The 27,192-nt window shown below is 61.4% G+C and overlaps 4 protein-coding genes across 6 annotated transcripts; 1 reads left to right on the top strand and 3 right to left on the bottom strand.

Annotated features, from left to right (window-relative positions):
• Positions 1-527: 527 nt before the first annotated feature.
• SDHAF1 (succinate dehydrogenase complex assembly factor 1) lies at positions 528-1,040 on the bottom strand. The gene has a single exon (XM_015273255.4). It carries the CDS (start codon positions 879-881, stop codon positions 546-548), a length of 336 nt encoding a protein of 111 aa, XP_015128741.1. The 5' UTR covers positions 882-1,040; the 3' UTR covers positions 528-545.
• On the bottom strand, positions 528-5,525 carry TBCB (tubulin folding cofactor B). 3 transcript variants are annotated; one of them, XR_005842468.2, is made up of 7 exons: positions 5,357-5,525; positions 4,400-4,543; positions 3,784-3,880; positions 2,962-3,153; positions 2,436-2,508; positions 977-1,840; positions 528-892 (listed from the first exon to the last, which is right to left on the bottom strand). XR_005842468.2 is itself a non-coding variant. In XM_046905078.1 (6 exons), exons 2-6 carry the CDS (start codon positions 4,502-4,504, stop codon positions 1,726-1,728), a joined length of 582 nt encoding a protein of 193 aa, XP_046761034.1. In that variant the 5' UTR covers positions 4,505-4,563; positions 5,357-5,525; the 3' UTR covers positions 528-1,725. The 3 variants fall into 3 exon arrangements, 2 of the variants coding, with proteins under 2 accessions (XP_046761034.1, XP_025000286.1); XM_046905078.1 differs by having other exon boundaries at positions 528-1,840; positions 4,400-4,563; XM_025144518.3 differs by having other exon boundaries at positions 528-1,840.
• A 1,140-nt stretch (positions 5,526-6,665) lies between these two features.
• On the bottom strand, positions 6,666-8,399 carry GEMIN7 (gem nuclear organelle associated protein 7). Its single transcript, XM_025144521.2, has 2 exons — positions 8,243-8,399; positions 6,666-7,074 (listed from the first exon to the last, which is right to left on the bottom strand). The coding sequence occupies exons 1-2, from the start codon at positions 8,278-8,280 to the stop codon at positions 6,666-6,668; spliced, it is 447 nt and encodes a 148-aa protein (XP_025000289.2). The 5' UTR covers positions 8,281-8,399.
• A 250-nt stretch (positions 8,400-8,649) lies between these two features.
• On the top strand, positions 8,650-23,941 carry PPP1R37 (protein phosphatase 1 regulatory subunit 37). Its single transcript, XM_046905093.1, has 15 exons — positions 8,650-8,835; positions 10,682-10,779; positions 11,134-11,179; positions 12,129-12,229; positions 14,023-14,142; positions 14,750-14,900; positions 16,446-16,601; positions 18,399-18,511; positions 19,325-19,466; positions 20,075-20,241; positions 21,311-21,513; positions 21,546-21,917; positions 21,985-22,741; positions 22,971-23,106; positions 23,766-23,941. The coding sequence occupies exons 1-15, from the start codon at positions 8,706-8,708 to the stop codon at positions 23,846-23,848; spliced, it is 2,775 nt and encodes a 924-aa protein (XP_046761049.1). The 5' UTR covers positions 8,650-8,705; the 3' UTR covers positions 23,849-23,941.
• Positions 23,942-27,192: the final 3,251 nt, after the last annotated feature.

Genomic DNA, 27,192 nt, shown 5'->3' with positions numbered 1-27,192 from the left:
GCAGTGTTTGGGGGGATTTGGGGGGAATTTGGGGTTCTCGGGGGGAGTTTGGGGAGTTTTGGGGGGGTTTGGGGACTTTTTTGGGGGGTTGGGGTTTTTTTTCGGGGGGATATGAGGGTTTTCAGGGGGGGTTGGGGTGTTTTGGGGGGAGTTCGGGGTTCTTGAGGGGGGTTTGGCACCATTTGGGGGTGTTTTGGGGGGAGTTCGGGGGGTTTTGAGGGGGTTGGGGTTTTTTGGGGTTTTTTTGGGGGGGGTTTGAGGTGATTTGAGGGGCTTTGAGAGGAGTTTGGAGGCTTTTGGGGTGATGTGGGGGTTTTTGGGGGGTGTTTTGGCGTGGATTTGGGGGCTTTTGGGGGAATTTGGATAAGAAAGTTCAGGAATAGAGGGAGAAACGGATTTTGGGGGGATTTGGGGTCAATTTTGAGGTCAATTAGGGGAAAATTGGGCAAAAGGGGCGGGATTGGGCCCCTTCCATAAGCCCCGCCCCCTCCCCAAGCCCCGCCCACACGACGACCCGCGTTGAAGGCTGTGGCGGAAACAGAGCTTTATTGGGGTGGTGACCCGGAACCGGAAGAGCGCCCGGATCCGGAATACACCCCGCACCCGGAAGTGCCTCCAGACCCGGATCCGGAAGTGGCCTCAGAAGCGGATCCGGGCCCGAAGGCGCCCATGCGGACGGTGCTCGGCGCCCGCAGCGTCTGCAGCTGCCGGCGGCCGCGGCGCAGGAGGAGCTCCGCGCGGAGCCGATCCCGGGGCGGAACCGCAGCGCAGCGGCGGAATTCGGAGCGGATCCGCGCAGCGAACCCCGGACGGGCGGCGGCAGCGCGGAGCATTGCGCGGTACAGCGCCAGCGCCTCCCGGCGGAGGTCGCTCCCGGCCATTGGGAACGACGCTGTGCGGGGAGGGAGCGGCGTTAATTACGTTAATTAAAGCGTAATTGGCGTGAGGGGTGCGGAGCGGCCTAGGCCGCACTCACCGCTACGCTGCGGCGCCGCTGTTGCGCAGCGTCACTTTCGCTTCCGCCGGCCTACGCGCTGATTGGCCGAAAGTGTTTGCCGCTGATTGGGTGAGGAAGAAAGGGGCGGGGCGAGTTGAGGCTCCGCCCTCCGGTGGGCGGGGACAGCGGGTGGGGGAATCCGGTTGAGGGGTGGGAATCGGCACAGAAAAATGGGGTGAAAAAGGGAAAAATCCATGAAAGAAAAAGGGGAAAAAAAAGGAAAAGAGGGAAAGTGGGGGCAACAAAGGGAGAAATGGGGAGAAAAGGGAAAAAATGGGGGGAAAATGGAAGGAAATGAAGGAAAAGGGGATTTGTGGCTGCAGAAAATGGGGCACAAAGTGGCGATTTTGGGGCTGCGGCCGCAGTGGGAAATGGGATTTTTGGGGGCGCCCCTTTTGTTGGGGGGGGAACGGAGGATTTGGGCCCCAATTCCAGTCCAGAAATGGGATGGGTGGTTTGGGGGGGGCACTGCCTCAAAGTGGGGTGAAAATGGCACTTTTTGGGGCCGACCGGCTCCATTTTGGGGTGAGAAATGAGGGTTTTGGGGTCGTTTTGGGGTTGGGGTTTTGGGGCTGTCTGCCATCCCGGCACCCACAATCAAAAAAGTGCTGAATTCCGGGGGGTATTTTGGGGGGGGCAAATGAAAATGGCGGCCGACGGGGATGGAAGGAGTGGAAGGAGGCGGCGCTGGTCCAAAATCGGGGTGTTTTGACCCCAAAATCCGCCCCTCAGAGCTCATCCAACCCATCGTCTTCGGGCGGGAAGTCCCCCACAGTGACGCGCTGCGGCCGCACGAAGGCCCCATAGCGCTGCGGGCACTCGAAGTAACGGCGGCCGCCGACGCTGTGGGGAACAGAGGGGACGTTGGGGGGCATCTGGGGGCGTTTTGGGGTCATCTGGGGGCATTCGGGGTCATCTATGGGCATTTCGGGGTCATCTATGGGCATTTCGAGGTCATCTATGGGCATTCGGGGTCATCTACGGACCCTTGGGGACCCCTATGGGCATTTGGGGTCATCTGTGGGCATTTGGGGTCATCTATGGGCATTTGGGGTCGGTTATGGGCATTCGGGGTCATCTGGGGGCATTCGGGGTCATCTACGGACCCTTGGGGACCCCTATGGGCATTTGGGGTCATCTGTGGGCATTTGGGGGTCATCTGTGGGCATTTTGGGGTCATCTACTGACCCTTGGGGACCCGTACAGACCCCCCTCCATAGGGGGACACCTATGGGTATTTGGGACCCTGGGGGCCCCTGGGGACATTTGGGGTGACCCTGGGACACCTCCGCCGTCATGTTGGGGGCCACTGCAGTCCCATAAGGACATTTGGGGTCCCCTGGGGACACGTGGGGACACCGTGGGACCCCCCTGCCGTCCCAGTGGGGGTCTGTAGGGCCCTGTGAGGACACGGGGGACATTTGGGGTCAGCCCATACCTGCCGTCATGTTTGCCCACGGGCTCATCGTAGCGGACCCCCACCCAATGGCCGGGTTTGAAGTCGGTCAGTCCTGCAAAGGGGGGGGGGGAGAGAAAAAGGGGACACGGGGTGAGGGCCGGGGGTCCCTTTGGGGTCATGGGGCCGTTTGGAGTCTCTGGGTCATTTGGGGTCATGGGGCTGTTTGGGGTCACCTGGGATCATTTGCTGTCCCGAGGCCTTTTGGGGTCACGGGGTTGTTTGGAGTCACGTGGGGCCTTTTGGGGTCATGGGGCCGTTTGGGGTCACCTGGGGGTGTTTGGGGTCACTGGGTCATTTGGAGTCCTGGGGCCTTTTGGGGTCACAGGGTCGTTTGGAGTCACGTGGGGCCTTTTGGGGTCCTGGGGTCGTTTGGGGTCGTTTGGGGTCCCAGGGCCTTTTGGGGTCGTTTGGGGTCCCGGGGCCTTTTGGGGTCGTTTGGGGTCCCGGGGCCGTTTGGGGTCACCCGGGGCCTTTTGGGGTCACCCGGGGCCGTTTGGGGCCGTACCCACGTAGGCGATGGTGCCGCGGTGCCGGGGCTGCCCGGGGATGCTGACGACGCAGCGGCAGCCGGGGCTCATGGCGGCCGTCAGCTCCGCCTCTTCCGCCCTCCGCCGCTCCTCCTCCGCCTCCCGCTGCCGCTCCGCCTCCGCGTCGAAACGGCCCCAACGGCGGCGGCGGAGGAACGAACGGACCGAGTCTGTGTGGGGGGGGGGGGAGAAGGGGAGGGGGGGCTGAGATGGCTTTTGGGGGTGCGTGGGGACAATGGGGGGCGCCTGGAGGGGACTCCGGGGGGTATATGGGGACCTTTAAGGACAGCTGGGGGCAATAAGGGACACGGGGGGACAGAGGGGGACACTTCGGGGGGACAATGGGGGACATATGGGGGACATTTAAAGACAGCTGGGGGCAATGGGGGACAATGGGGAACCCTTGGGGACACCTAAGGACAGCTGGGGGCAATAAGGGACACTGGGGGATACTTGGAGGGGACAATAGGGGACATATGGGGACACCTAAGGACAGCTGGGGGCAATAAGGGACACGGGGGGACATAGGGGGACACTTGGAGGGGACAATGGGGGACGTATGGGGGACATTTAAGGACAGCTGCGGGCAATGGGGGACACTGGGGGACGTTTGGAGGGGACAATGGGGGACAGCTGGGGATATTTAAGAACACCTGGGAGCAATGGGGGACATGGGGGGACACTTGGAGGGGACAATGAGGGATATATGGGGACATTTAAGGACAGCTGGGGGCAATGGGGGACGCTTGGAGAGGACACTGGGAGGGGGTGGGGGGTGACACGGGGGGGCCATTTGTCACCTGTGCGTTTGTCATAGTCACTGTCGGCCATCTCATATTTGGGGACCTGGGACACGTCCTCAAACTGCCCCATGCGCCCACCGCTGCGGTCGATCACCTGTGGGGACAGTTGGGGACAGTTGGGGGACATCTGGGGATAGCGAGGGCACAGTGGGGACAGGAGAGATGCGGTGGGGACATTTGGGGACACCAGAAGCACACTGGGGACATTAGGGATGCTTTGGGGACACTGGAGCCACCCTGGGGCGATGGGGAAGGGGTGTGGGGACCCACTGGGGACATTTGGGGACATGGAGATGGGGTGTGGGGACCCACTGGGGACATTGGGACTGCAGTGGGGATGTGGGGATGGGGGAATGGGGTGTGAAGACCCCCGGTGGGGACACACGGGGACAGCAGGGGGACGTTGGGGACAGCAGGGGGACATCGGGGACCCAAGGGGACATCGGGGATGCGGGGATGGGGTTTGAGGACCCCCGTTGGGGACACCGGGCGTGCAGTGTGGGGTCAGGAGGCGTCTGAGGACAGAGGGGAGGGGACGGGGGGACACATTGGGGACACAGTGGGGGCAGTTGGGGACACAGTGGGGACACATTGGGGACAGTTGGGGACCCACGTGCAGCCCGCAGCCGTCGCTGACGGGGAAGGCTCCCAGCAGAGCATCGTCGGGCTCCAGGCGGGCCAGCAGCTCCCCGCCAGCAGCACGCAGCTCCAGCTCCATCCACGGGGCCGCAACCCCCACCACCAGCTCCAGCTTTTGCTGTGGGGACACACGGGGTCCTATAGGGTCACACAGGGGTCCTATAGGGTCCCCCAGAGCCCCATGGGGTCCTATAGGGTGTTATGGGGTCCTAAGGTGTCTGTTGGATCCATCACTGCCACTGCCCACCCCCCCCCACCAGCTCCAGCTTTGGCTGTGGGGTCACACAGGGTCCTATAGGGCCATCAAAGGACCCCAGACCCCTTTAAGCCCCCGTTATCTCCAATTAAAGGACCCCAGGCCCCTTTAAGGCCCAGTTATCCCCCAGTAAAGGACCCCAGGCCCCTTTAAGGCCCCATTACAGGACCCCAGGCCCCTTTATAGGACCCCAGGCCCCTTTAAGGTCCCGTTATAGGGCCCCAGGCCCCTCTAAGGCCCCGTTATCCCCCTGTTGTAGGACTCCAGGCTCCTTTAAGGCCCCATTATAGGATCCCAGGCCCCTTTAAGGCCCCATTACAGGACCCCAGGCCCCTTTATGGCCCCGTTATAGGACCCCAGGCCCCTTTATGGCCCCGTTATAGGACCTCAGGCCCCTCTAAGGCCCCGTTATCCCCCTGTTGTAGGACTCCAGGCCCCTTTAAGGCCCCATTATAGGATCCCAGGCCCCTTTAACGTGCCCCAGACCCCTTTAAGGCCCTACAACCCCCATTACGACCCTATGAAGAAGACCCAGGCCTTGTCAGGCCCCGTTATTCCCCACCAGAAGACCCCAGACCCCCTTTAGGCCCCATTAAGGCCCCTTTAAGGCCTCACCGGGTAGGCCCAGGCCCTGTCAGGCCCCCCTGACGGACCCCACACCCCTTTGGGCCCCACCTTGAGCTCGCCGATGCTCAGTTCGGTGCCGTAACGCCGCAGCGAGGAGAAGGCGCTGAGGCTGCTGCTCACCGCCAGAGACACCGAGCCCGGAGGCCCCGACCCGGGGCTGCCCAGGCCCGGCCCCAGCTCCGCCATCGCCTTCATCTTGAGGCCCCGCCGCCGCCCCGGCGCTTCTGGAAGCTTCGGCCCGCCCCTCTCAGTCCGTAGCCAATGGGAAGCGGCGACGCGCCCACCCGGAGGCGAGGGAGCCAATGGGGTGCGAAGGTTGCTGCTTTCGGCCCGCCCCACGGGGATTAAGGCCAATGGAAAGCGAGGAGAGGCGGCCAATGCGGGGAAGAGATGGAGGGTTCGGCCCGCCCCGCGGGGCTGATGGACAGTGAGAGCCGACCAACAGGGTGACAGTTCGAAGCTTCAGCCCGCCCTTTGGGGGGGCTGATGGACGACGGGCTCACCCAATAGGACGAGAATGTTCCGGTAGAGGGGTGGAGCTCGGCCAATGGGAGGCGAGGGGGCGGAGCTGACGCTTAAAGGGACCGCAGCAGCATCCAGCAGGCGCCGTCCATCCTTTTCCCCGCCCATTTCCCGTTCCCTTTTTCCTCTTTCCCACCCATTTCCCCATTTCCCCCCTTACCGCCCCACTGCCACACCCGTTTGGTTCCATTTCCCTCTTTTCCCATTCCTCTCATTTTCCAATCCGTTTCCCAACTCATTTCTTCACCTCCCCATCTCCCCATTATTTCCCATTTTCCCACCCACTTCCCCGTTATTTCCCACCTCCCCACCCATTTCCCCCCCCACCCATTTCTCACTTCTCCCATTCCTCTCCATTGCTCCATTTCTCCTCCCCCTTCACCCATCATTCCCCATTTCCTTCCCCCATTTCCCCATCATTCCATTTCCTCTCCCTATTTCCCCATCATTCCCCCATTTCCTCTCCCCCTTCCCCCACCATTCCCCACCCCCCCACCCCCCCACCTCCCTTCATTTCCCCACTTATTTCCCCACCATTCTCCCATTTCCTCTCCCCATTCCCCACCCCATCCCCCCCACCCCCACCTCTCCATTTCCTCCCTTCATTTCCCCACCGTTCCCCCATTTCCCCTCCCTATTTCCCCCCCCCACCTCATTCCCTCCCCTCATTTCCCCATTAATCCCCCCTCCCCCCCCCTCCTCATTTTCCCCCCACCTGGAACCCAAACACCACCCCATCCCCCCCCACCCTCTCCTCTCCATTTCCTCCCTTCGTTTCCCCACCGTTCCCCCATTTCCTCTCCCTATTTCCTCCCCCTCACCTCATTCCCTCCCCTCATTTCCCCCCCACCTGGAACCCGAACGCCACCACGTCCCCCCCCCTCAACAACGCGGCCTTCTGCACCCCCAGGGGGGTCTGCAGAGCGTCCACTTGGAAGGCCACGGCCGCGCCTCCATCGCTCCCACCGCCCTCCGTCCCACCGGGGACCCACGCAGCCCCCAGCACGGCGTTGACCCGGACGCGTTGACAGAGGACAAACGTCACCCTTTGTCCCCGAGCCGCCACCAGGCAGAGGAGGAAGCGCCGGCGCAGGGCTGCCCTCGCTCTCTGAATGGCTCTCGTCGCCTCCGTCACTTCGGGGGGGGGGTCACGGCGGGGGCGTTGGGTTGAGGGGCCGAAGCCACGGCCGGAGCCGTCGGGGCCGCGTGGGAGGCGGAGGACACTCACAGGGACGGCCATGGGGCTGAAAGGGGGGGGGAGGGGGGTAGAGGTTGAGGAGGAGGGGGTTGGGGGGGCTGCTCAGTGTGGGCCCCCATATAAAGCAGGACCCAAAACCTGCTGTCCACCCCCACACACACAGCAAGCCCCCCACCCCCATATCACCCCCACACCCCCCAAAAGCCCCCCCCCACAATGACATACACACAGCACCCCCATATAACTCACAACCCCCCCCCCAAAGCCCCCCCAGGCCTTTGCCTCCCACAATGACACACAGCACCCCCCCACCCCCATAAGTGCCCCCCCACAATGACACTCTCACAGCAACCCCCCCACCTCCCATATCACTCACGCACCCCCAAAAGCCCCCCCCACAATGACACACAGCACCCCCCCCACCCCCATATCCCTCACACCCCCCCAAAAGCCGCTGTGCCCCCCCCGACCCTCCCACACACTTGGTACCCCCCAATATACCCCCCCAGAGCCCCCCCCCCAATCATCTACCCCCATAACACCCCCTCTCAGAGCCCTCTGGGCCCCCCAGTAACCCCCCCAGACCCCCCCATGGATCTCTACACCCCCTATGACCCCCCCAACACCTCGTACCTCCCCAATGGACTCCTCAGAGCCCCCCCCCCAAAACCTCCCCCAGAGACATCTTTGCCACCCCTTGATCTCCCCATAGACCTCATACGGCCTCCTCAGAAACCCCCACCGCTCTCTGCCCCCCCCCCTCCCCAAATAATTCCCCCACCGACTCCTAAACCTCCAAGAACCCCCCCAGACCCCTCTGTGCCCCCCAATCACCCCCCAACATCCCCCCCATGGACCACTACGTGCCCCAATAACCCCCCCCCCCCCAAGACCCGTGCCTGCCCCATAGACCTCCAACCCCCCTCCAGAGCACCCCTACAGACCTCAGCCCCCCCCATAGGTCTGTGGCCCCCCCAGGACCCCTCCTGAGGCCTCTGCCCCCCCCCCCCATAAGCCCTCGGACCCCCCCGCAGAACCTTTTCCCAACCAAGACCCCCCAATAGTCCCCCCCCGTGACCTCTGACCCCTCCGTGACCTCTGACCCCCCCTCCACACCTCCGCTCGGCGCCCCTCAGCCGCACTTTCGGCTGCGATTCACGCGCCGCGCTTCCCGCTCGCGCTTCCTGCTTACGTCATCACTCTGCGCTGCTTACCCCGTAGGCGGCGTATTCGCTTCCCGCACATTCGCCATTCGGTTGTGCGCCGTTCTAGCCAGTGATCGATCACCCTTCTCCAACCTTCCGCTTCCCGGTGTTTTTGGAACCCCTCCTCACCGCGTTTCTTTTTAATGACTATTTCAATGACCGTTTCTCCCCGTTATGACGAAAGTGCGGCGGCAGCGCCGCGTGTGCCGATTCGCCGCCGCAGATTCGCCGCGAGCCTCGCGGCGCGGCCTAGAAGAAAGCAGAATAAAACCAAGCAAAGAGCGCCGCCAGCTCTGCGCGCCCCCGCCGTGTCCTCGTGGTGTTTTTTTTTTTTTTTTTTTAACATAACTAATTTGATGGTGGGGTGCCTGCGGTAGTGGCGAAAGTGCGGTGGCGGACGCTCAGCGAGCGGCCCCGCTCCGCTGCGCGGCGGCTGCGGCCCGGCCCGGCCCCGCCATGCCCCGGTGAGACCATGGAGCCCAACCCGGGGCCCCCGGGGGCCGAGGACGGGAGGCTGCGGCCCGGCGCCAAGCGGGTCACCTTCCCGTCCGATGAGGACATCGTATCCGGGGCGGTGGAGCCCAAGGATCCGTGGAGACACGGTAACGGGCGGGGGAGGGGGGGAGGGCTGGCTGTGTGGGCCGGGGTTGGGCCCGGCGGGATCCGAACCGGGGGGGCTCCGTGGGTCCCAACGTGGGGGCCGAAGCGGCGTCTTTATAAGCTTGGAGCTGAGGTGCCGCGGGTACCGGATTGGGTCTGCGTTGGGGTCCGCAATGGGGGCTCTGTGGGGGTACGCAGTGGGGCCTCAGTGGGGCCCGAGATGGGGGTCTGCGGGGTCCGAAACGGGGGTTGTGTGGGGCCCATGGGGGGGTATTGGTGGGTCTGGAACTCCGTGGGTCCTAAATGGGGCCCGGTGGGGCCCAGGCTGAGGGTGGCGGTGGGGCTCCGTAGGTCCTGAATTGGGGTGGAAGCCGAAGTGGGTTCCTATCCGGGATCCATGGAGCCCACATTGGGGGCTTTGGGGGGTCCCAAACGGGGTCCTCAGTGGGGCCTGGAATGGGGGCTCCGCGGGGCTCAGAAAGGGGACTTTGGCGGGTCTGAATCTGAGGCTCCGTGGGTCCCAAAATGGGGCTGCAGCGGGTCCTAAAATGTGGGCTCTGTGGGTCCTCAACTGGGATTATTGCGGGACCCAAACTGGGTGTCAGGACTGACCCCGTTCGGTATGGAGCCAAACCCTATGAGGATCCATGACCCCATAGGTCCCCTCCCCCCCCCCCCCCCAAACCATTGTAGGATCCCATGGTTCCATGACCCCATAGGTCCCACCCACCCCAACCGTTGTAGGATCCCATGGTTCCATGACCCCATAGATCCTAACCCACCCCAACCACTGTATGATCCTATCGTTCCATGACCCCATAGGTCCCACCCACCCCAACCGTTGTAGGATCCTGCCTTCTGTGAGCACACTGCTCTAAATGAGCTCGTTAATGAGTTCCCTCGCTAACGACCCGTATCGGCTTCCCACATGCGATCTCCTTCCTCTGCAGCCTTTGCTGATGAGCATCAATTATTCCTTCTGTTAATTTCTTATTAACGAGCTGTGGGATCGGGCTCTCCTTCCCGTGCCATCTTAGGTTACCACACCGCTCCCATCTTGCAGCCCCTGCTCCGTTTTGGGGTCCTCCAGGGCTCCGTTTTTAGGGTTCCCAATGGCTCCATTTTGGTGTCCCCCACGATTCTGTTTTTGGGGCTCCGTGGTTCCATTTGGGGATCCTCCGTGGCTCATTTGGGTTCCCCCAGGGCTCCATTTTGAGGTCCCCCAGGGCTCTGTTTTGGGGTCACCCTTGCCTCTATTTTTAGGGTTCCCAATGGCTCCGTTTTGGGGCCCTTTGGAGCTCTGAGTTTGGGGTTCCCCCAGGGCTCTGTTTTGATGTCCTGGGCGTTCATTTTGGTGTCCCTATGGGCTCTGTTGTGGTGTTTGGGGTCTGCAGGTCAATGGGTCATCGTTAGTGGAGTAAAGCCCCGTTAATGGGGAACATTGGGGTCAGTGGGTCATTATTGGTAGAATAAAGCCCTATTAATGGGGAATATTGGGGTCTGCAGGTCAGTGGGTCGTCATTAGTGAAGTAAAGCCCTATTAGTCGGGAACACTGGAGTCAATGGGTCATTATTAGTGGCGTAAAGCCCCATTAATGGGGAACATTGGGGTCAGTAGGTCTTTATTAGTAGAATAAAGCCTCGTTAATGGGGAACATCGGGGTCAACAATGGGGTCAACAGTGGGGTCAATTAGTAGAATAAAGCCCCATTCATGGCAGGAGTTGGGGTCCGTAGGTCAGTGTGTTCCCTCTGCTGCTCCTCTTTGGGTGCCGCCCATCTCTATGGTCCCGTGGAGGACCCGGCCTTCTGCCTCCTTAACCGCAGCCCCAATTGTGTGCTTTTTCAGCCCAAAACGTGACGGTGGAAGAGATCATCAGCGCCTACAAGCAGGCCTGCCAGAAGCTGAGCTGCAAGCAGATCCCCAAACTCCTCAAGCAGATCCAGGTAGAGCGCGTGGAACCCGATCTCCGTGCCCCGTGTTGTGCTTCCTGCCCCACGGCCCTAATTAGGGACCGAGTTCATTAGGGCTGAGTTTGCCTCATTGCCCCTAATGCTTTGCCTTGGGGTCAGCCTTGTTTTCCCTGCTGCTCTTTTGGGATGGAAGCGTTCCTATATGGATTCATTGCCCCGCCAACTAAAACCCCATTTGAGAGCTCTCCCCGTTAGCGAACGCCGCTGTGTGATGCCCAGAGCTGCTCCCAGCTTTGGGATTGACCCCATTTGTGGTGTTTTCTCCTCCTTTTAGGGTCCCCCCCCCATATTTCTGGGGTTAAAATGCTGCGTTTCGCTCTTTTCCAGGATTTTAAGGACTTGGCTCCCAGGATTGACTGCTTGGATCTCAAAGGTGAGTGCCTTTGGAACTGAAATTCATCTCCCCACATTTGGGGCCGTATTGGGATTTCACGTCGTTCACCCTTCAGTTCAGTGGGGTGCCCCACAGTTTGCCCAAACGACCCCAGAAAAAAACTCTTTTTTTGGGGGGGGGTTCTGTTGCCGTCCTTTGAGTTAAAATGTTGAGGTTTTGGTTCTCCCTTTCCTTTTCTTGCTTCTGTTGTAGGATCCCATGGTTGTGTGGTCCTAAAGGACTTCCAACCCAACCATTGTAGGATCCCATGGTTGTGTGGTCCTAAAGGACTTCCAACCCAACCATTGTAGGATCCCATGGTTGTGTGACCCTAAAAGTCCCTTCCAACCCAACCATTGTAGGATCCCATGGTTGTGTGATCCTAAAGGACTTCCAACCCAACCATTGTAGGATCCCATGGTTGTGTGACCCTAAAAGTCCCTTCCAACCCAACCATTGTAGGATCCCATGGTTGTGTGACCCTAGAGGTCCCTTCCAACACAACCATTGTAGGATCCCATGGTTGTGTGACCCTAAAAGTCCCTTCCAACCCAACCATTGTAGGATCCCATGGTTGTGTGATCCTAAAGGACCCTTCCAACCCAACCATTGTAGGATCCCATGGTTGTGTGACCCTAAAAGTCCCTTCCAACCCAACCATTGTAGGATCCCATGGTTTTGTGATCCTAAAGGTCCATACCGACCCAACCATTGTAGGATCCCATGGCTCCATGACCCCATAGGTCCCTTCCAACCCAACCATCTGTAGGATCCCACGATCTTTACATCCACAGAACAACAAGTGCACCTCCCATCTGCGGGGTCCCAGGCCCTGAAGCCCCCTCCCCTCTTTTCCCACACGCCGACCGCCCGCAGTCCCCGAACACGGCAGAAATTCCCCATTCCACCTCCAAACTCCCCGATTCTGTTGGCTTTTCTCTTCCCGCAGGGGAGAAGCTGGACTACAAGGCGTGCGAGGCGCTGGAGGAGATCTTCAAGAGGGTGCAGTTCAAGATCGTTGACTTGGAGCAGACGAGCCTGGATGAGGACGTAAGTGGTGCGGGCTGCGCCTCCCTGCGGTTCTCCTTCTGACTCAGTGCAGCCTCAGTGGGTTTTGTGGTCATTTCTGCACCCGGCGAGGAAGCGGATGAGGTTAAAAACCACAAGAAATGGTTAAGAAGGGTTTGCTGCGCTGTGGGGGCCGACGGCGGCGGGCGCTGTCACACAGCAGCCCCACAGGAGGAGCCGTGGGGCCGTAGGGTCCAACTGTTGGCCCCGTGTGGGGTCAGCCAGAAGTCAAACCCTACGTGGGCCACCAGCAGGGAGCTGTGGGCCGCCAGGGGGGAGCCAGAGCTTTTCACATCTCTGCCCCATTTTGGCCATTCCAATCTCCATTTTCCACCTTTCTGCCCCATTTTGCCCATTCCAATCTTCGATTTCCACCTTTCTGCCCCATTTTGGCCATTCCAATCTCCATTTTCCACCTTTCTGCCCCATTTTGCCCATTCCAATCTCCATTTTCCACCTTTCTGCCCCATTTTGGCCATTCCAATCTCCCATTTCCACCTTTCTGCCCCATTTTGGCCATTCCAATCTTCGATTTCCACCTTTCTGCCCCATTTTGGCCATCCTAACCTCCATTTTCCACCTTTCTGCCCCATTTTGGCCGTTCCAATCTCCAATTTCCACCTTTCTGCCCCATTTTGCCCATTCCAATCTCCATTTTCCACCTTTCTGCCCCATTTTGGCCATTCCAATCTCCCATTTCCACCTTTCTGCCCCATTTTGGCCATTCCAATCTTCGATTTCCACCTTTCTGCCCCATTTTGGCCATCCTAACCTCCATTTTCCACGTTTCTGCCCCATTTTGGCCGTTCCAATCTCCAATTTCCACCTTTCTGCCCCATTTTGGCCATTCCAATCTCCCATTTCCACCTTTCTGCCCCATTTTGCCCATTCCAATCTCCATTTTCCACCTTTCTGCCCCATTTTGGCCATTCCTATCTCCATTTTCCACCTTTCTGCCCCATTTTGGCCATCCTAACCTCCATTTTCCACCTTTCTGCCCCATTTTGCCCATTCCAATCTCCATTTTCCACCTTTCTGCCCCATTTTGGCCATCCTAACCTCCAATTTCCACCTTTCTGCCCCATTTTGGCCATTCCAATCTCCCATTTCCACCTTTCTGCCCCATTTTGGCCATTCCAATCTCCCATTTCCACCTTTCTGCCCCATTTTGGCCATTCCAATCTCCCATTTCCACCTTTCTGCCCCATTTTGGCCATTCCAATCTTCGATTTCCACCTTTCTGCCCCATTTTGGCCATCCTAACCTCCATTTTCCACCTTTCTGCCCCATTTTGGCCGTTCCAATCTCCAATTTCCACCTTTCTGCCCCATTTTGGCCATTCCAATCTCCCATTTCCACCTTTCTGCCCCATTTTGCCCATTCCAATCTCCATTTTCCACCTTTCTGCCCCATTTTGGCCATTCCTATCTCCATTTTCCACCTTTCTGCCCCATTTTGGCCATCCTAACCTCCATTTTCCACCTTTCTGCCCCATTTTGCCCATTCCAATCTCCATTTTCCACCTTTCTGCCCCATTTTGGCCATCCTAACCTCCAATTTCCACCTTTCTGCCCCATTTTGGCCATTCCAATTTCCAATTTCCACCTTTCTGCCCCATTTTGGCCATTCCAATCTCCAATTTCCACCTTTCTGCCCCATTTTGGCCGTTCCAATCTCCGATTTCCACCTTCCTGCCCCATTTTGGCCGTTCCAATCTCCGATTTCCACCTTCCTGCCCCATTTTCATGCTCTTTTCCCCCGGTCCCACACTGCAGGGCGCCTCGGCTCTGTTTGACATGATTGAGTACTACGAGTCGGCCACGCACCTCAACATCTCCTGCAACAAACACATCGGCACGCGGGGCTGGCAGGCGGCCGCACACATGATGAGGAAGGTGGGTGTGTGGGATCCCGTGGACGTGTGATCTTCCAGGACCTTTCCAACCCCAACCACTGTGGGATCCCATGGTTCCATGGCCTTCAGGGACCCTTCCAACCCAAACCTTGTAGGATCCCACGGTCGTGTGATCTTCAAGGACCCTTCCATCCCAACTACTGTAGGATCCCATGGTTCTGTGCCCTTCCAGGACCCTTCCAACCCAACCACTGTAGGATCTCATGGTTCCACGCCCTTCCAGGATCCTTCCAGTCCAATCATTGTAGGATCCCACGGTCGTGTGATCTTCCAGGACCCTTCCAACCCAATCCTTGTGGGATCCCATGGTTCCATGACCTTCCAGGACCCTTCCAACCCAACCCCTGTAGAATCTCATGGTTTCACGCCCTTCCAGGATCCTTCCAGTCCAATCATTGTAGGATCCCATGGTTCCATGACCTTCCAGAACCCTTCCAACCCAACCACTGTGGGATCCCATGGTTCCACGACCTTCCAGGACCCTTCCAACCCAACCACTGCAGGATCCCATGGTTCCACGCCCTTCCAGGACCCTCCCCCAGCGCGGGGTCCCCCTGCAGCCCCCTCCCCACCCCTTCTCCCCACAGACCAACTGCCTGCAGTACCTGGACGCCCGCGGGACGCCCCTCCTGGACCACTCGGCGCCGTTCGTGGCGCGGGCGCTGCGCATCAGCAGCAGTTTGGTGGTGCTGCACCTGGAGAACGCCAGCCTGTCCGGGCGGCCCCTCATGCTGCTGGGTGAGCCCTGACCCTAATGACCCTAATGACCCCAGTCATCCTAATGACCCTGACCCTCCTCACCCTAATGACCCCAGTGACCCCTATGATCCCTATGACCCTAATGACCCTGACTCTCATCACCCTAATGACCCCAGTGACCCTAATGACCTCTGTGACCCCTATGACCCTAATGACTCCAGTGACCCTAATCATCCTGACCACAGTGAGGCTAATGACTCTATGACCCTAATGACCCCAGTGACCCTAATGACCCTGACCCCAGTGACCCTAATGACCCCAGTGACCCTTATGACCCCAGTGACCGTAACGACCCTGGCCCTCATCACCGTAATGACCCTGGTGGCCCTAATGATCCCGACCCCAGTGACCCTAATGACCCTGACCACAGCAACCTTAATGACCCTGACCTTCATCACCCTAATGACCCTAATGACCCTGATCCCAGTGACCCTAATGACCCCAGTGACCCTAATGACCCTGACATTTTGGGCTCAGATCCCCCCCTCCCTGCACCCAGCCACAGCCCTGAAGATGAACGTGAACCCCAAAACCCTCAGCCCCAAACCCTCCCCCCTCCCCACATCCACCATATGGGGGCGCTTTGCCCCTTTAAGCCCCACTTTGCCCCTTTAAGCCCCACTTTGCCCCCACCCCCTCACCCCCCATGGCCATTTAGGGTTCAAATGGCCCTATTTTGGGTTCAAAGGGCCCCATTTGGGGCTGAGACCCCCCCTTTCTGCCCACATCCACAGCCCTGAAGATGAACATCAACCCCAATCCCCACCCTCTCCATCCATCCACCATATGGGGGCGCTTTGCCCCTTTAAGCCCCACTTTGCCCCCACCCCCTCTCCCCCCAGGACCACTTTGGGTTCACATGGCCCCATTTAGGGTTCAAAGGGCCCCATTTGGGGCTGAGACCCCCCCTTTCTGCCCACATCCACAGCCCTGAAGATGAACATCAACCCCAATCCCCACCCTCTCCCTCCATCCACCGTATGGGGGCGCTTTGCCCCTTTAAGCCCCACTTTGCCCCTTTAAGCCCCACTTTGCCCCCACCCCCTCCCCCCCCACAGCCATTTAGGGTTCAAAGGGCCCCATTTGGGGCTGAGACCCCCCCTTTCTGCCCACAGCCACAGCCCTGAAGGTGACCGTGAACCCCAAACCCTCCCCTCTCCCCACATCCACCATATGGGGGCGCTTTGCCCCTTTAAGCCCCACTTTGCCCCCACCCCCTCTCCCCCCAGGACCACTTTGGGTTCACATGGCCCCATTTAGGGTTCAAAGGGCCCCATTTGGGGCTGAGACCCCCCCCTTTCTGCCCACATCCACAGCCCTGAAGATGAATGTCAACCCCAAACCCTCTCCTCTCCCTCCATCCACCATACGGGGGCGCTTTGCCCCTTTAAGCCCCACTTTGCCCCTTTAAGCCCCACTCTGCCCCCACCCCCTCCCCCCCCAGGGCCACTTTGGGTTCCAATGGCCCCATTTAGGGTTCAAAGGGCCCCATTTGGGGCTGAGACCCCCCCTTTCTGCCCGCAGCCACAGCCCTGAAGATGAACGTGACGCTGCGGGAGCTGTACCTGGCTGACAATAAGCTGAACGGGCTGCAGGACGCGGCGCAGCTGGGCAACCTGCTCAAGTTCAACTGCTCCATCCAGATCCTGGACCTCCGCAACAACCACATCCTGGACTCGGGTGAGGAGGGGCAGAAACCCCCCGAAATCCTTCAGGGGGGGACCCCCAAAACTGCCCCCAAATCCTGCATGGATGGACCCCAAAACTGCCCCCAAATCCTGCAGAGATGGACCCCAAAACCCACCCCAAATCCTGCAGAGATGGACCCCAAAACTCCCCCCAAATTCCCCCCCCCAAATCCTGCATGGATGGACCCCAAAACTCCCCCCAAATCCAGCAGGGGTGGACCCCAAAACTGCCCCCAAATCCTGCATGGATGGACCCCAAAACTCCCCCCAAATCCTGCAGAGATGGACCCCCAAACTCCCCACAAATCTCCCCCCAAATCCTGCAGGGATGGACCCCAAAACACCCCCTAAGTCCCCCCCCAAATCCAGCAGGGGTGGACCCCCAAATCCTGCAGAGATGGACCCCAAAACTCCCCCCAAATTCCCCCTCAAATCCTGCATGGATGGACCCCAAAACTCCCCCCAAATCCTGCAGAGATGGACCCCCCAAACTCCCCACAAATCCCCCCCCCCAAATCCTGCAGGGATGGACCCCAAATCCCACCCAGATATCTGACCCCAAATCCCCCCAAATCTGAGCCCAATTACCCCCAAATCCCCCCCAAATGCCCCCAAATCTCAGCCCCAACCTCACTCACCCCAAATCTGACCCCAAATCCCCCAAATCTGCCCCCCCAGCCCCTCCCAGGACCCCCGCACATTCCCACCCCCCCACCTCAGGAATGGGGTGAGGACTTTTGGCCGCCCCCCCATTTCCGCGTCCCACCCTATAAACAGACCTGCGGGCATTAATTAAGCACGCGTGACGCTTTGTGGGCCCTTAATTAAGGCTGGACACGTTCTGGGTGCTTAATTAGGGCTCGGCACTTAATGATGTGGGACGGCCCCGGAAGGCGGTGCTGTAATTGGGGTGGGGTGGGGGAGGTGCTGATGGCTGCGCCCCAATCTGGGTCAGGGAACCCCCAAATCCCTGCTCAGATCCTGCCAAGGACAGCCCCAAAGCCCCCCAGAGTCCCCCCCAAACCCTCATAACGTCCCCCTCAAAATCCCCCCAGAATCCCCCCAACCCCCCCCAAAATGCCCCCGAAAATACCCCCCAGAATCTCCCCCAAACCCCCAAAATCCTCCCCAAAAGGGCCCCAAAATCTTCCCAAACCCCCCAAAACACCCCAAAATCTCCCTAAAATCACCCCAAAACCCCCCAAACTTCCCCAAAATGGTCACCAAAACCCCCCCAAAATCCCCCCCCAAAATCTCCCCCAAACACCCCGAAAACCCCCCAAAATCTCCCCAAAATCACTCCGAACTCCCCCCAAACCCCCCCAATCTCCCATCACCCCACTCCCCCCACTCCTCCCTTTCCTCACACCCCCACCACCCCCCCCATTTCCCCCTCCCATCCCCCCACCCCCCATCACCCCCACCCCCCCGCCCCACATATTCCCCATGTCCCCCTCCCACCCCACAACCCCCCCCTCCCCACCCCTCCCTTTCCTCACACCCCACCACCCCCCCTTTTCCCCCTCCCATCCCCCCACCCCACATAGTCCCCATGTCCCCCCCCACCCCACATCCCCACACCCCCCACACCCCCCCTTTTTCCCCCTCCCACCCCCCATCATCCCCACCGCCCCCAACCCACATATTCCCCATGTCCCCCTCCCACCCCCCCCACCCCCCCATGTCCCCCTCCCCCCCCATCCTCCCCCACCCCCCCATGTCCCCCCCTCCCCCCCCCACCCCCCCAGCCCCCCGTCCCCCCCCAGCCCATCACTCCGGTGTCCCCCAGGCCTGGCCTATCTGTGTGAGGGGCTGCGGGAGCAGCGCCGTGGTTTGGTGACGTTGGTGCTGTGGAACAACCAGGTGACACAGGCGGGGACGGCGTACCTGGGGGTCACCCTGGTGAGTGGCCCCATCGCGTCCCCATATCCCCCCCTGGGGTCCCCATATCCCCACTGTACCCTATATCCCCCTATGGGGTCCCCACTGTGTCCCCATTGTGTCCCCATATCCCCCTATGGGGTCCCCATAGCCCCCGTATGTTCCTGTATCCCCCTATGGGGTTCCTATATCCCCACTGTGTCCCTATATCTCCCTATGGGTTCCCCACTGTGTCCCTATATCCCCCTGTGGGTTCCCCATTGTGTCCCTATATCCCCCGAAGGGTTCCCTATATCCCCACTGTGTCCCTATATCCCCCTATGGGGTCTCCACTGTGTCCCCATTGTGTCCCTTTATCCCCCCTATGGGTTCCCTATATCCCCGCTGTGTCCCTATATCCCCCTATGGGGTCCTCATACCCCACTGTGTTTCTATATCCCTCCTATGGGGTCCCCACTGTGTCCCCGTTGTGTCCCCATTGTCCCCAGGCTTCAGGATGTCCCCAGTCTGTCCCCAATGCGTCCCCAACGCCCCCCCCAGGCCTTGGGGTGTCCCCATTATGTCCCCAACGTCCCCCCAGGCCTTGAGATGTCCCCAACGCCCCCCCAGGCTTTGGGATGTCCCCATTGTGTCGCCATTGTCCCCAGGCTTTGGGATATCCCCATTGTGTCGCCATTGTCCCCAGGCTTTGGGATGTCCCCATTGTCCCCAGGCTTCGGGATGTCCCCAGTCTGTCCCCAGTATATCCCCAACGTCCCCCCCAGGCCTTGAGATGTCCCCAACGTCCTCCCCGGTTTGGGGGTGTCCCCAACGTCCCCCCTGCTGTCCCCACAGCCCCACGCTCAGAGCCTGGAGACGCTGAACCTGGGCCACAACCCCATTGGCAACGAAGGGGTGCGCAACCTGAAGACGGGGCTGATCGGGAACCGCTCCGTGCTGCGTTTGGGGTTGGCCTCCACCAAACTGACCTGCGAAGGTGGGGGGGGATATGGGGTGGGGGGATATGGGGTGGGGGGAGTGGATCCCATAGGGATCCCGTATATAGAACGCCGTCAATGGGGTCCCGCAGCGGGCGTCAAGGAGGCCGGTCCCAAAGCGTGGGGTGGGTGCGGGTATGGGGTCTTCTCGGGGACCCTACAAAGTGCCGTCGCTGGGATCCAAGGAGTGACCCCAATGGCACCGCAGGTTTGGGGTCCTGGGCACGGTCACCTCTTGGGGACCCCACAAAATGCCCTCGTTGGGATCCAATGGGTACCCCAACGTCACCATGGCCATTCCATCCGTTGGGTTTGGGGTTCTGGGCTTTGTCTCTTCTTGGAGACCCTATAAAAATGGCATCCACCAATGACCCCAATGTCACCATGGTCATCTCACCCTATAGAATGGGGGTCCTGGGCACGGTCACCTCTTGGGGACCCCACAAAATGCCCTCATTGGGATCCAACGGGTACCCCAACGTCGCCGTGCCCGTCTCACCCCTTGGCATTGGGCTCCCGGCCCTCCACCTCCATTTCGGGGTCCCCCCCCCCCCAAGATGCTCATACCTGAGGTCTGACGGTGCCCCCCCCCGTGTCCCCCCCATAGGGGCGGTGGCGGTGGCCGAATTCATCGCTGAGAGCCCCCGGCTGCTGCGGTTGGACCTGAGGGAGAACGAGATCAAAACGGGGGGGCTGATGGCGCTGGCGCTGGCGCTGAAGGTCAATCAGTCCCTGCTGCGCCTCGACCTGGACAGGGACCCCAAAAAGGAGGCGGTGAGATGGGGGGGGGGGGGTCAGTAATGGGGGGGGGGTCAGTAATGGGGGGGGGTCAGTAACCCTAAAAAGGAGGCGGTGAGATGGGGGGGGGGGGTCAGTAATGGGGGGGGGGGGTCACTAATGGGGGGGGGGGTCAGTAGCCCCAAAAAGGAGGCGGTGAGATGGGGGGGGTCAGTAATGGGGGGGGGGGGGGCAGTAAACCGCAAAAAGGAGGCGGTGAGATGGGGGGGGGGGGGTCAGTAACCCCAAAAAAGAGGCGGTGAGATGGGGGGGGGGGGTCAGTAATGGGGGGGGGGGTCAGTAACCCCAAAAAGGAGGCGGTGAGATGGGGGGGGGTCAGTAATGGGGGGGGGGGGGGGGGGCAGTAACCCCAAAAAGGAGGCGGTGAGATGGGGGGGGGGGTCAGTAATTGGGGGGGCTCAGTAATGGGGAGTGGGGGGATGGGGGAGGAAAGGGGGGGGGATAGGGGGACATGCGGGGTGGGGGGGGATAAAGGGAGGGGAGGGAACGTGGGGATGGGGGAGGAAAGGGGGGACAGGGGAGGGATAGGGGGACATGGATTGGGGGGGGAGATTGGGGGATGGGGGAGATAGGGGGACATGGGGGGGGAAAGGGGAATGAGGGGGAAAGGGGGGGCTGGGGGGGGAAGGGGGGGATAGAGGGACATGGGGGCAGATGGGGATGGGGGGAATGGGGGGATATGGGGGGGGATTGGGTGGGATAGAGGGGGGGTAGGGGGACATGGGGGGGTGGGGGGGATGGAGGGGGGGAAAGGGGGGGTATGGGGGGGGGATGGAGGGGTATGGGGGGAGATGGGGGACGTGGGGGGGGATGGGGAGAGGATAGGGGGATGTGGGGGGGGGATATGGAGGGGGAGGAGTGTCCCCAAAGAGGGGTCGTGGGGGGGGGGGAATGGGTGTCCCCAGAGGGGGGGTGTGGAGGGGGATGGGTGTCCCCAATGGGGGGTTGGGGGTCGGGATGTCCCCCTCTTCCTCTCCCCACCCCCCTCATTCCCCCCTCCGCCCCCCCAAACCTCCCCCCCACGTGGCTCAATCCCCCCCCCCAGGTGAAAAGCTTCATTGAGACGCAGCGGGCGCTGCTGGCCGAGATTCAGAGCGGCTGCAAACGGAACTTCGCTTTGGCCCGGGAGCGCCACGAGGGGGAGACGCAGCCGCCGCCCCCCCCCGGCACGGCCGGCATCGGGGGGGGGGACGGGCGGGGACCCCGACGGGGGGGGGCAGCGATGGGACGGAGAACGGAGCGGAGCGGGCAGTGATTCCAGCTCGGATCCGGAGGATGAGGGGGGGCGGGGGGGGGGCGATGGGACGGAGCCCGGAGCCCCGGAGGGGGGGGCGCCGATACCGGGGGGGGCACCGATACCGGGGGGGGGCGCCGCGGAGAGCCCTATTTTCCCCCCCCCGGGCTCAGCAGCAGCAGCGCATTCTGGTCAGCAGCCCCGGGAGGGGCCATAAGGTGTTCGTGGTGACCCGCGTGGAGAGCGGGGCCGGATGTGAGCACGGAGGGGGGGGTGGGAGCGGAACCGGCACCGGCACCGGGATCGGCACCGCCAACGGCACCGGAAGCGGCACCGGGGACTGCCAATGGGACGGGCAGCGTTGGGACCGGGACCGCCAATGGGACCGGGACCGGGATGGGCACCGCCAACGGGACCGGTAGCACCGGGACCGGCACCGGAACCGCTGATGGGATGGCCGGCATTGGGACCGGGACCGGCACCAGAACCGGGACGGCCGGCACCAATGGGACGGCCGGCACCAATGGGACGGATGGCACCAATGGGATGGACGGCACCAATGGGACAGACAGCACCAATGGGATGGACGGCACCGGGATCGGCACCGCCAATGGGACCGGCAGCAATGGGACGGCCAGCATTGGGATGACCAGCACCGGGACCGGCACCGACACCGGGACGGGCAGCAATGGGACGGCCAGCATTGGGATGGGCAGCACTGGGACCGGCACCGGCAGTGGGACGGGCAGTACCGGGACCGGCAATGGGACGGGCAGCATCACTGGGACAGGCAGCACCAATGGGGCGGACAGCACCGGGACGGCCACCATTGGGATCGGCAGCGCCAATGGGACGGCCACCATTGGGATGGGCAGCATTGGGACGGCCACCATTGGGGTCGGCACCACCACTGGGACGGCCACCACTGCGACAGTCAGCATTGGGATGGCCGACGCTGGGATGGCCGCTATTGGGATGGCCGCTGATGAGATGAACACCATTGGGACGGCCAACAGTGGGATGGCCACCATTGGGATGGCCAACACCATTGGGACGGCCAACACCATTGGGACGGCCACCATTGGGACAGCCACTACTGGGATGGCCACCATTGGGACGGCCACCACTGGGACATCCACCACCATTGGGACGGCCACCATTGGGACATCCATCACCATTGGGACGGCCACCATTGGGATGGCCAACAGTGGGATGGCCAACACTGGGACGGCCACCACCAATGGGACCAACCTCCACCATTGGGACGGCCACCACCACTGCGATGGCCACCAGTGGGACAATGGCCACCAGTGGGACCACCGCCACTGGGACAGCCACCGTTGGGACGACGGCCACCGTTGGGACTGTCACCATTGGGACGATGGCCACCGAGGGGACGGCCACCAAGGAGGCCACCAACGGGGCAGCCGCCAGCCTTGGGATGGCCACCGGGGGGACTGTCACCACCACGGGGACGGCCACCATTGGGACGGCCACCAGCAGGGTGGCCGCCGGGGGCCCAATGCTGCCCAATGGGCTGAAGGCAGAGCTGGGCCGGGCGCTGCCCGACGGCGATGGCAAAGCGGGGAGCTGCGCTGCTGAGCACGGTATGGGGGTGGGGGGATACGGGGTCCTAAATGAGCCCTATGGGGTACGGGGTCCTAAATGAGCCCAATGGGGTATGGGGTCCTAAATGAGCCCAATGGGATACAGGGTCCTAAATGAACCCAATGGGATATGGGGGGACGGGGTCCTAAATGAGCCCTATGGGGTATGGGGTCCTAAATGACCCCAATTGGAGATGGGGTCCTAAATGAGCCCAATGGGATACGGGGGGATGGGGTCCTAAATGAGCCCAATGGGATATGGGGGGAGATGGGGTCCTAAATGAGCCCTATGGGGTATGGGGTCCTAAATGAGCCCAATGGGATACGGGGGGACGAGGTCCTAAATGAACCCAATGGGATATGGGGGGACGGGGTCCTAAATGAACCCAATGGGATACGGGGGGATGGGGTCCTAAATGAGCCCAGTGGGATACGGGGGGAGATGGGGTCCTAAATGACCCCAATGGGAGATGGGGTCCTAAATGACCCCAATGGGATACGGGGGGGACTAATCCCAAATGTCCCCATGGGGCACAGCTTGGCTCAGATCCCAAATGTCTGTATGGGGTCACAGATGGGATCAGATCCAAAATGTCTCTATGGGGTCACAGATGGGATCGGATCCCCGTTGGTGATCCCAATGATTGCTGTCGTTTCAGAGCTGAGCTGCTGCCGGGACGAGCGGGACGTGGAGGAGCTGCTGCTCGAGGCCAGCCAGGATGCGGGGCAGGAGCCGCCGTGACAGCGCGGGTGGATGGGGCCGGATTTGGGGTCGGGGCTCAGATTTGGGGTCAGGGCTCACATTTGGGGTCAGGATCCGGATTTGGGGTCAGGGCTCACATTTGGGGTCAGGATCCGGATTTGGGGTCAGGGCTCACATTTGGGGTCAGGGCTCAAATTAGGTTCAGGATCCGGATTTGGGGTCGGGGCTCAAATTAGGTTCAGGATCCAGATTTGGGGTCGGGGCTCAGATTTGGGGTCAGGATCCGGATTTGGGGTCAGGGCTCACATTTGGGGTCAGGGTTTCGATTTTGGATCAGGATCTGGATTTGGGGTCAGGATCCGGATTTGGGGTCAGCATTTCAATTTAGGATCAGGATTGGGATTTGGGGTCAGGATCCAGACTGAGGTCAGCATTTCAATTTGGGATTAGGATCCAGATTGGGCCCAGGATCCGGATTTGGGGTCAGGGTTTCGATTTTGGATCAGGATCGGGATTTGGGGTCAGGGTTCAGATTTGGGGTCAGGGTTTCGGTTTTGGATCAGGATCGGGATTTGGGGTCAGGATCCGGACTTGGGGTCAGGGTTCAGATTTGGGGTCAGGGTTTCAATTTGGGATCAGGATCCGGATTTGAAGTTGGGAGTCTCGATTTTGGATCAGGGTTCGGATTTGGGGTCAGGTCCGGATTTGGGGTCAGGGTTTCAGTTTTGGATCAGGATCTGAATTTAGGGTCAGGGTTCGGATTTGGGGTCAGGATCCGGATTGGGGTCCGGGTCCGGATTGATCCGGATTGATTGGGGTCCGGATTTGGGCTCAGGTTTCAGCTCTGGGATCTGCTGTGGGGTCGGGGCCCCAACCCAGCACCAGGGGCCCCAATGGGGTGTCCCCAGTAGGGTGTCCCAATAGGGTGTCCCCAATGGAGTGTCCTCAATGGGGTGTCTTCAATAGGGTGTCCCCAATGGGGTGTCCCCAATAGGGTGTCCTCAATGGGGTGTCCCCAATAGGGTGTGCCCAATGGTGTGTCCCCAATGGGATGTCCCCAGTAGGGTGTCCCCAGTGGGGTGTCCCCAATGGGGTGTCCCCATGGGGTGTCACCACTGAGACCTCACCACGGCCCCATGGAGGTGTCACCGTGTCCCCAAGGTGACCCTGACCCCACCCCCATCAGTGACCCCAAAAGGGGACGCCGACCCCAAAGCTCACATCCCCGAAAGGTTGGGGTGACGCCGACCCCAAAAGGTGATGCTGACCCCATAGGTTGGGCTGACCCCGACCCCACTGTCACTCACCCGACCCCAAAGGCTGCCGTCGCCCCAATGTTGGGGGCTGACCCCAAAAGGTGACGCCGTGCCGCCCCTCTCAGGCTGTTCTCAGGGGCCGCGGTGTTGGGGGGGGGGGGGGGGTCCTTATTTGGGGTTTGGGGGGGGGGGTCTTCATTTGGGGTGGGGGGGATTCGATTTTCTTCTCTCTTTTGTGTGTTTCTTTTGGTCCTTTTTTGGGGTTTTTGGTTTCTTCCCCTTCCGAGAAGTGCAATAAATGGGGCGGCAGTGGGGGGGGCCAAAGGGGGGGCGCTCCCCCCAACCCCCCCCCCCCCCAATCCCCCCTTTTCTCCTCTGGCGGTTTTATGGTCAGTGTTGGTTTCTATCGGAGCGGAATCTGCGGGGTCGGCTCAGTGGGGTGACCCCACCCCATATCCCCATCCCATATTCCCATCCATGACCCCACCCCATATCCCCACCCCATATCCCCATCCATGGCCCCACCCCATATCCCCACCCCATATCCCCCCCCCACCCCACGTCCCCAACCCCACACATCACTGCTGCCCCACAGTGACATTGGGGCCGCCCCCCCCCCCCCCCCCCCACTCCATTTTTTGACCCCAAAAGAGACCATTTTCGGTTCAGACATTCACTGTTTATTGGGGCGTCACCTCCACCCCCCACCACCCCATAATGTCCCCACGGTGCCCCCACGGTGTCCCACTGTGGCTCCATTGGGGTCTTTGGGGGACAGTTCTGTGTCGGGGGGTGACCCCATTCCTACCCCCCATTGTCCCCACTGTCCCCATTGCTGCCACCCGTCCCCATATCCCTATGGCCACCCCATATCCCTATGGCCACCCACTGCCCCTATTACCTTCATGTCCCCATATCCCCCCATGTCCCCATACCCCCCCATGTCCCCATACCCCCCCATGTCCCCATATCCCCCCACGTCCCCATACCCCCCCATGTCCCCATATCCCCCCATGTCCCCATACCCCCCATCCCCATCACACGTCCCTATATCCCCCATATCCCCCCCATGTCCCTACTGCCCCATTGCCATCCCATGTCCCTATACCCCCCATGTCCCTATATCCCATCCTATATCCCTATATTCCCCCCATGTCCCTATATCCCATCCCCTGTCCCTATACCCCCCAATATCCCTATATCCCCCCCTGTCCTCCTATCCCCCCCATATCCCTACACCCCCCATCCCCATTACATCTCCCTGTAACCCCTAATCCCCCCATGTCCCCCCAGCCCCCCTCACTCCCCGTCCCCCCCTCCCCCCTCAGCTCCCCCCACCCCCTCTCCCCCCCTCCCTCCCCGTCCCCCACCCCCCCTGAGCCCCCCTTCCCCCTCAGCTCCCCCCACCCCCTCCCCCCTCCTCACTCCCCCCCCTCCCCCCCCACCCCCCCACTCCCCATCTCCCCCCCCGTCCCCCCCCAGCGCCCTCAGCCCATCTCCCCCCTCCCCCCCATCCCCTCACTTCCCCCCATCTCCCCCCTCCCCCCAACCCCCCCCCCACTTCCCCCCGCCCCCCCCCCAGCGCCCTCAGTCCCCCCATCTCCCCCCCACTCCCTCCCCCCCTCCCCCCCCACACTTCGCCCCCCCTCCCCCCCATCTCCCCCTCCCCCCCTCACTTCCCCCCCTCCCCCCCCAGCTCCCTCAGCCCCCCCATCTCCCCCTCCCCCCCCCACTTCGCCCCCCCTCCCCCCAACCCCCCTCCCTCCCCCCCTTCCCCCCCAACCCCCTCAGCCCCCCTTCCCCCACTCACTTCCCCCCCTCCCCCCCCTCACTTCGCCCCCCCTCCCCCTCCATCCCCCCCTCCCCCCCCTCACTTCCCCCCTCCCCCCCCACTCCCTCCCCCCCTCCCCCCCCCACACTTCCCCCCGCCCCCCCCATCTCCCCCCTCCCCCCCAACCCCCTCAGCCCCCCTCCCCCCCCTCACTTCCCCCCCTCCCCCCTCCCCCTCCATCTCCCCCCCCATCCCCCCCTCCCCCCCTCACTTCGCCACCCCTCCCCCTCCATCTCCCCCCCCCTCCCCCCCTTTCCCCCTCCATCCCCCCCTCCCCCCTCCATCTCTCCCCCCCT

The sequence above is a fragment of the Gallus gallus genome, chromosome 38, assembly GCF_016699485.2.
Source record: "Gallus gallus isolate bGalGal1 chromosome 38, bGalGal1.mat.broiler.GRCg7b, whole genome shotgun sequence".
NCBI lineage: Eukaryota > Metazoa > Chordata > Aves > Galliformes > Phasianidae > Gallus > Gallus gallus.
Note: the sequence above shows the minus strand (reverse complement) of the source record. Positions and strands in the feature narration are given on the sequence as shown.

What these genes read in the sequence shown, in the direction of transcription:
- PPP1R37 (XM_046905093.1), top strand. Translation starts at nt 8,706, where the DNA reads ATGGAGCCCAACCCGGGGCCCCCGGGGGCCGAGGACGGGAGGCTGCGG. An exon ending in CAAGGATCCGTGGAGACACG is followed by an intron (nt 8,836 to 10,681) that starts GTAACGGGCGGG and finishes GTGCTTTTTCAG; the next exon opens with CCCAAAACGTGACGGTGGAA. An exon ending in GCGGCCCCTCATGCTGCTGG is followed by an intron (nt 14,901 to 16,445) that starts GTGAGCCCTGAC and finishes TTCTGCCCGCAG; the next exon opens with CCACAGCCCTGAAGATGAAC.
- SDHAF1 (XM_015273255.4), bottom strand. Translation starts at nt 881, where the DNA reads ATGGCCGGGAGCGACCTCCGCCGGGAGGCGCTGGCGCTGTACCGCGCA.
- GEMIN7 (XM_025144521.2), bottom strand. Translation starts at nt 8,280, where the DNA reads ATGGCGAATGTGCGGGAAGCGAATACGCCGCCTACGGG. An exon ending in GCGAATACGCCGCCTACGGG is followed by an intron (nt 7,075 to 8,242) that starts GTAAGCAGCGCA and finishes CCCCCCTTTCAG; the next exon opens with CCCCATGGCCGTCCCTGTGA.
- TBCB (XM_025144518.3), bottom strand. Translation starts at nt 5,503, where the DNA reads ATGAAGGCGATGGCGGAGCTGGGGCCGGGCCTGGGCAGCCCCGGGTCG. An exon ending in TGAGCATCGGCGAGCTCAAG is followed by an intron (nt 4,544 to 5,356) that starts GTGGGGCCCAAA and finishes GTGTCCCCACAG; the next exon opens with CAAAAGCTGGAGCTGGTGGT. An exon ending in GTGGGCAAACATGACGGCAG is followed by an intron (nt 1,841 to 2,435) that starts GTATGGGCTGAC and finishes TGTTCCCCACAG; the next exon opens with CGTCGGCGGCCGCCGTTACT.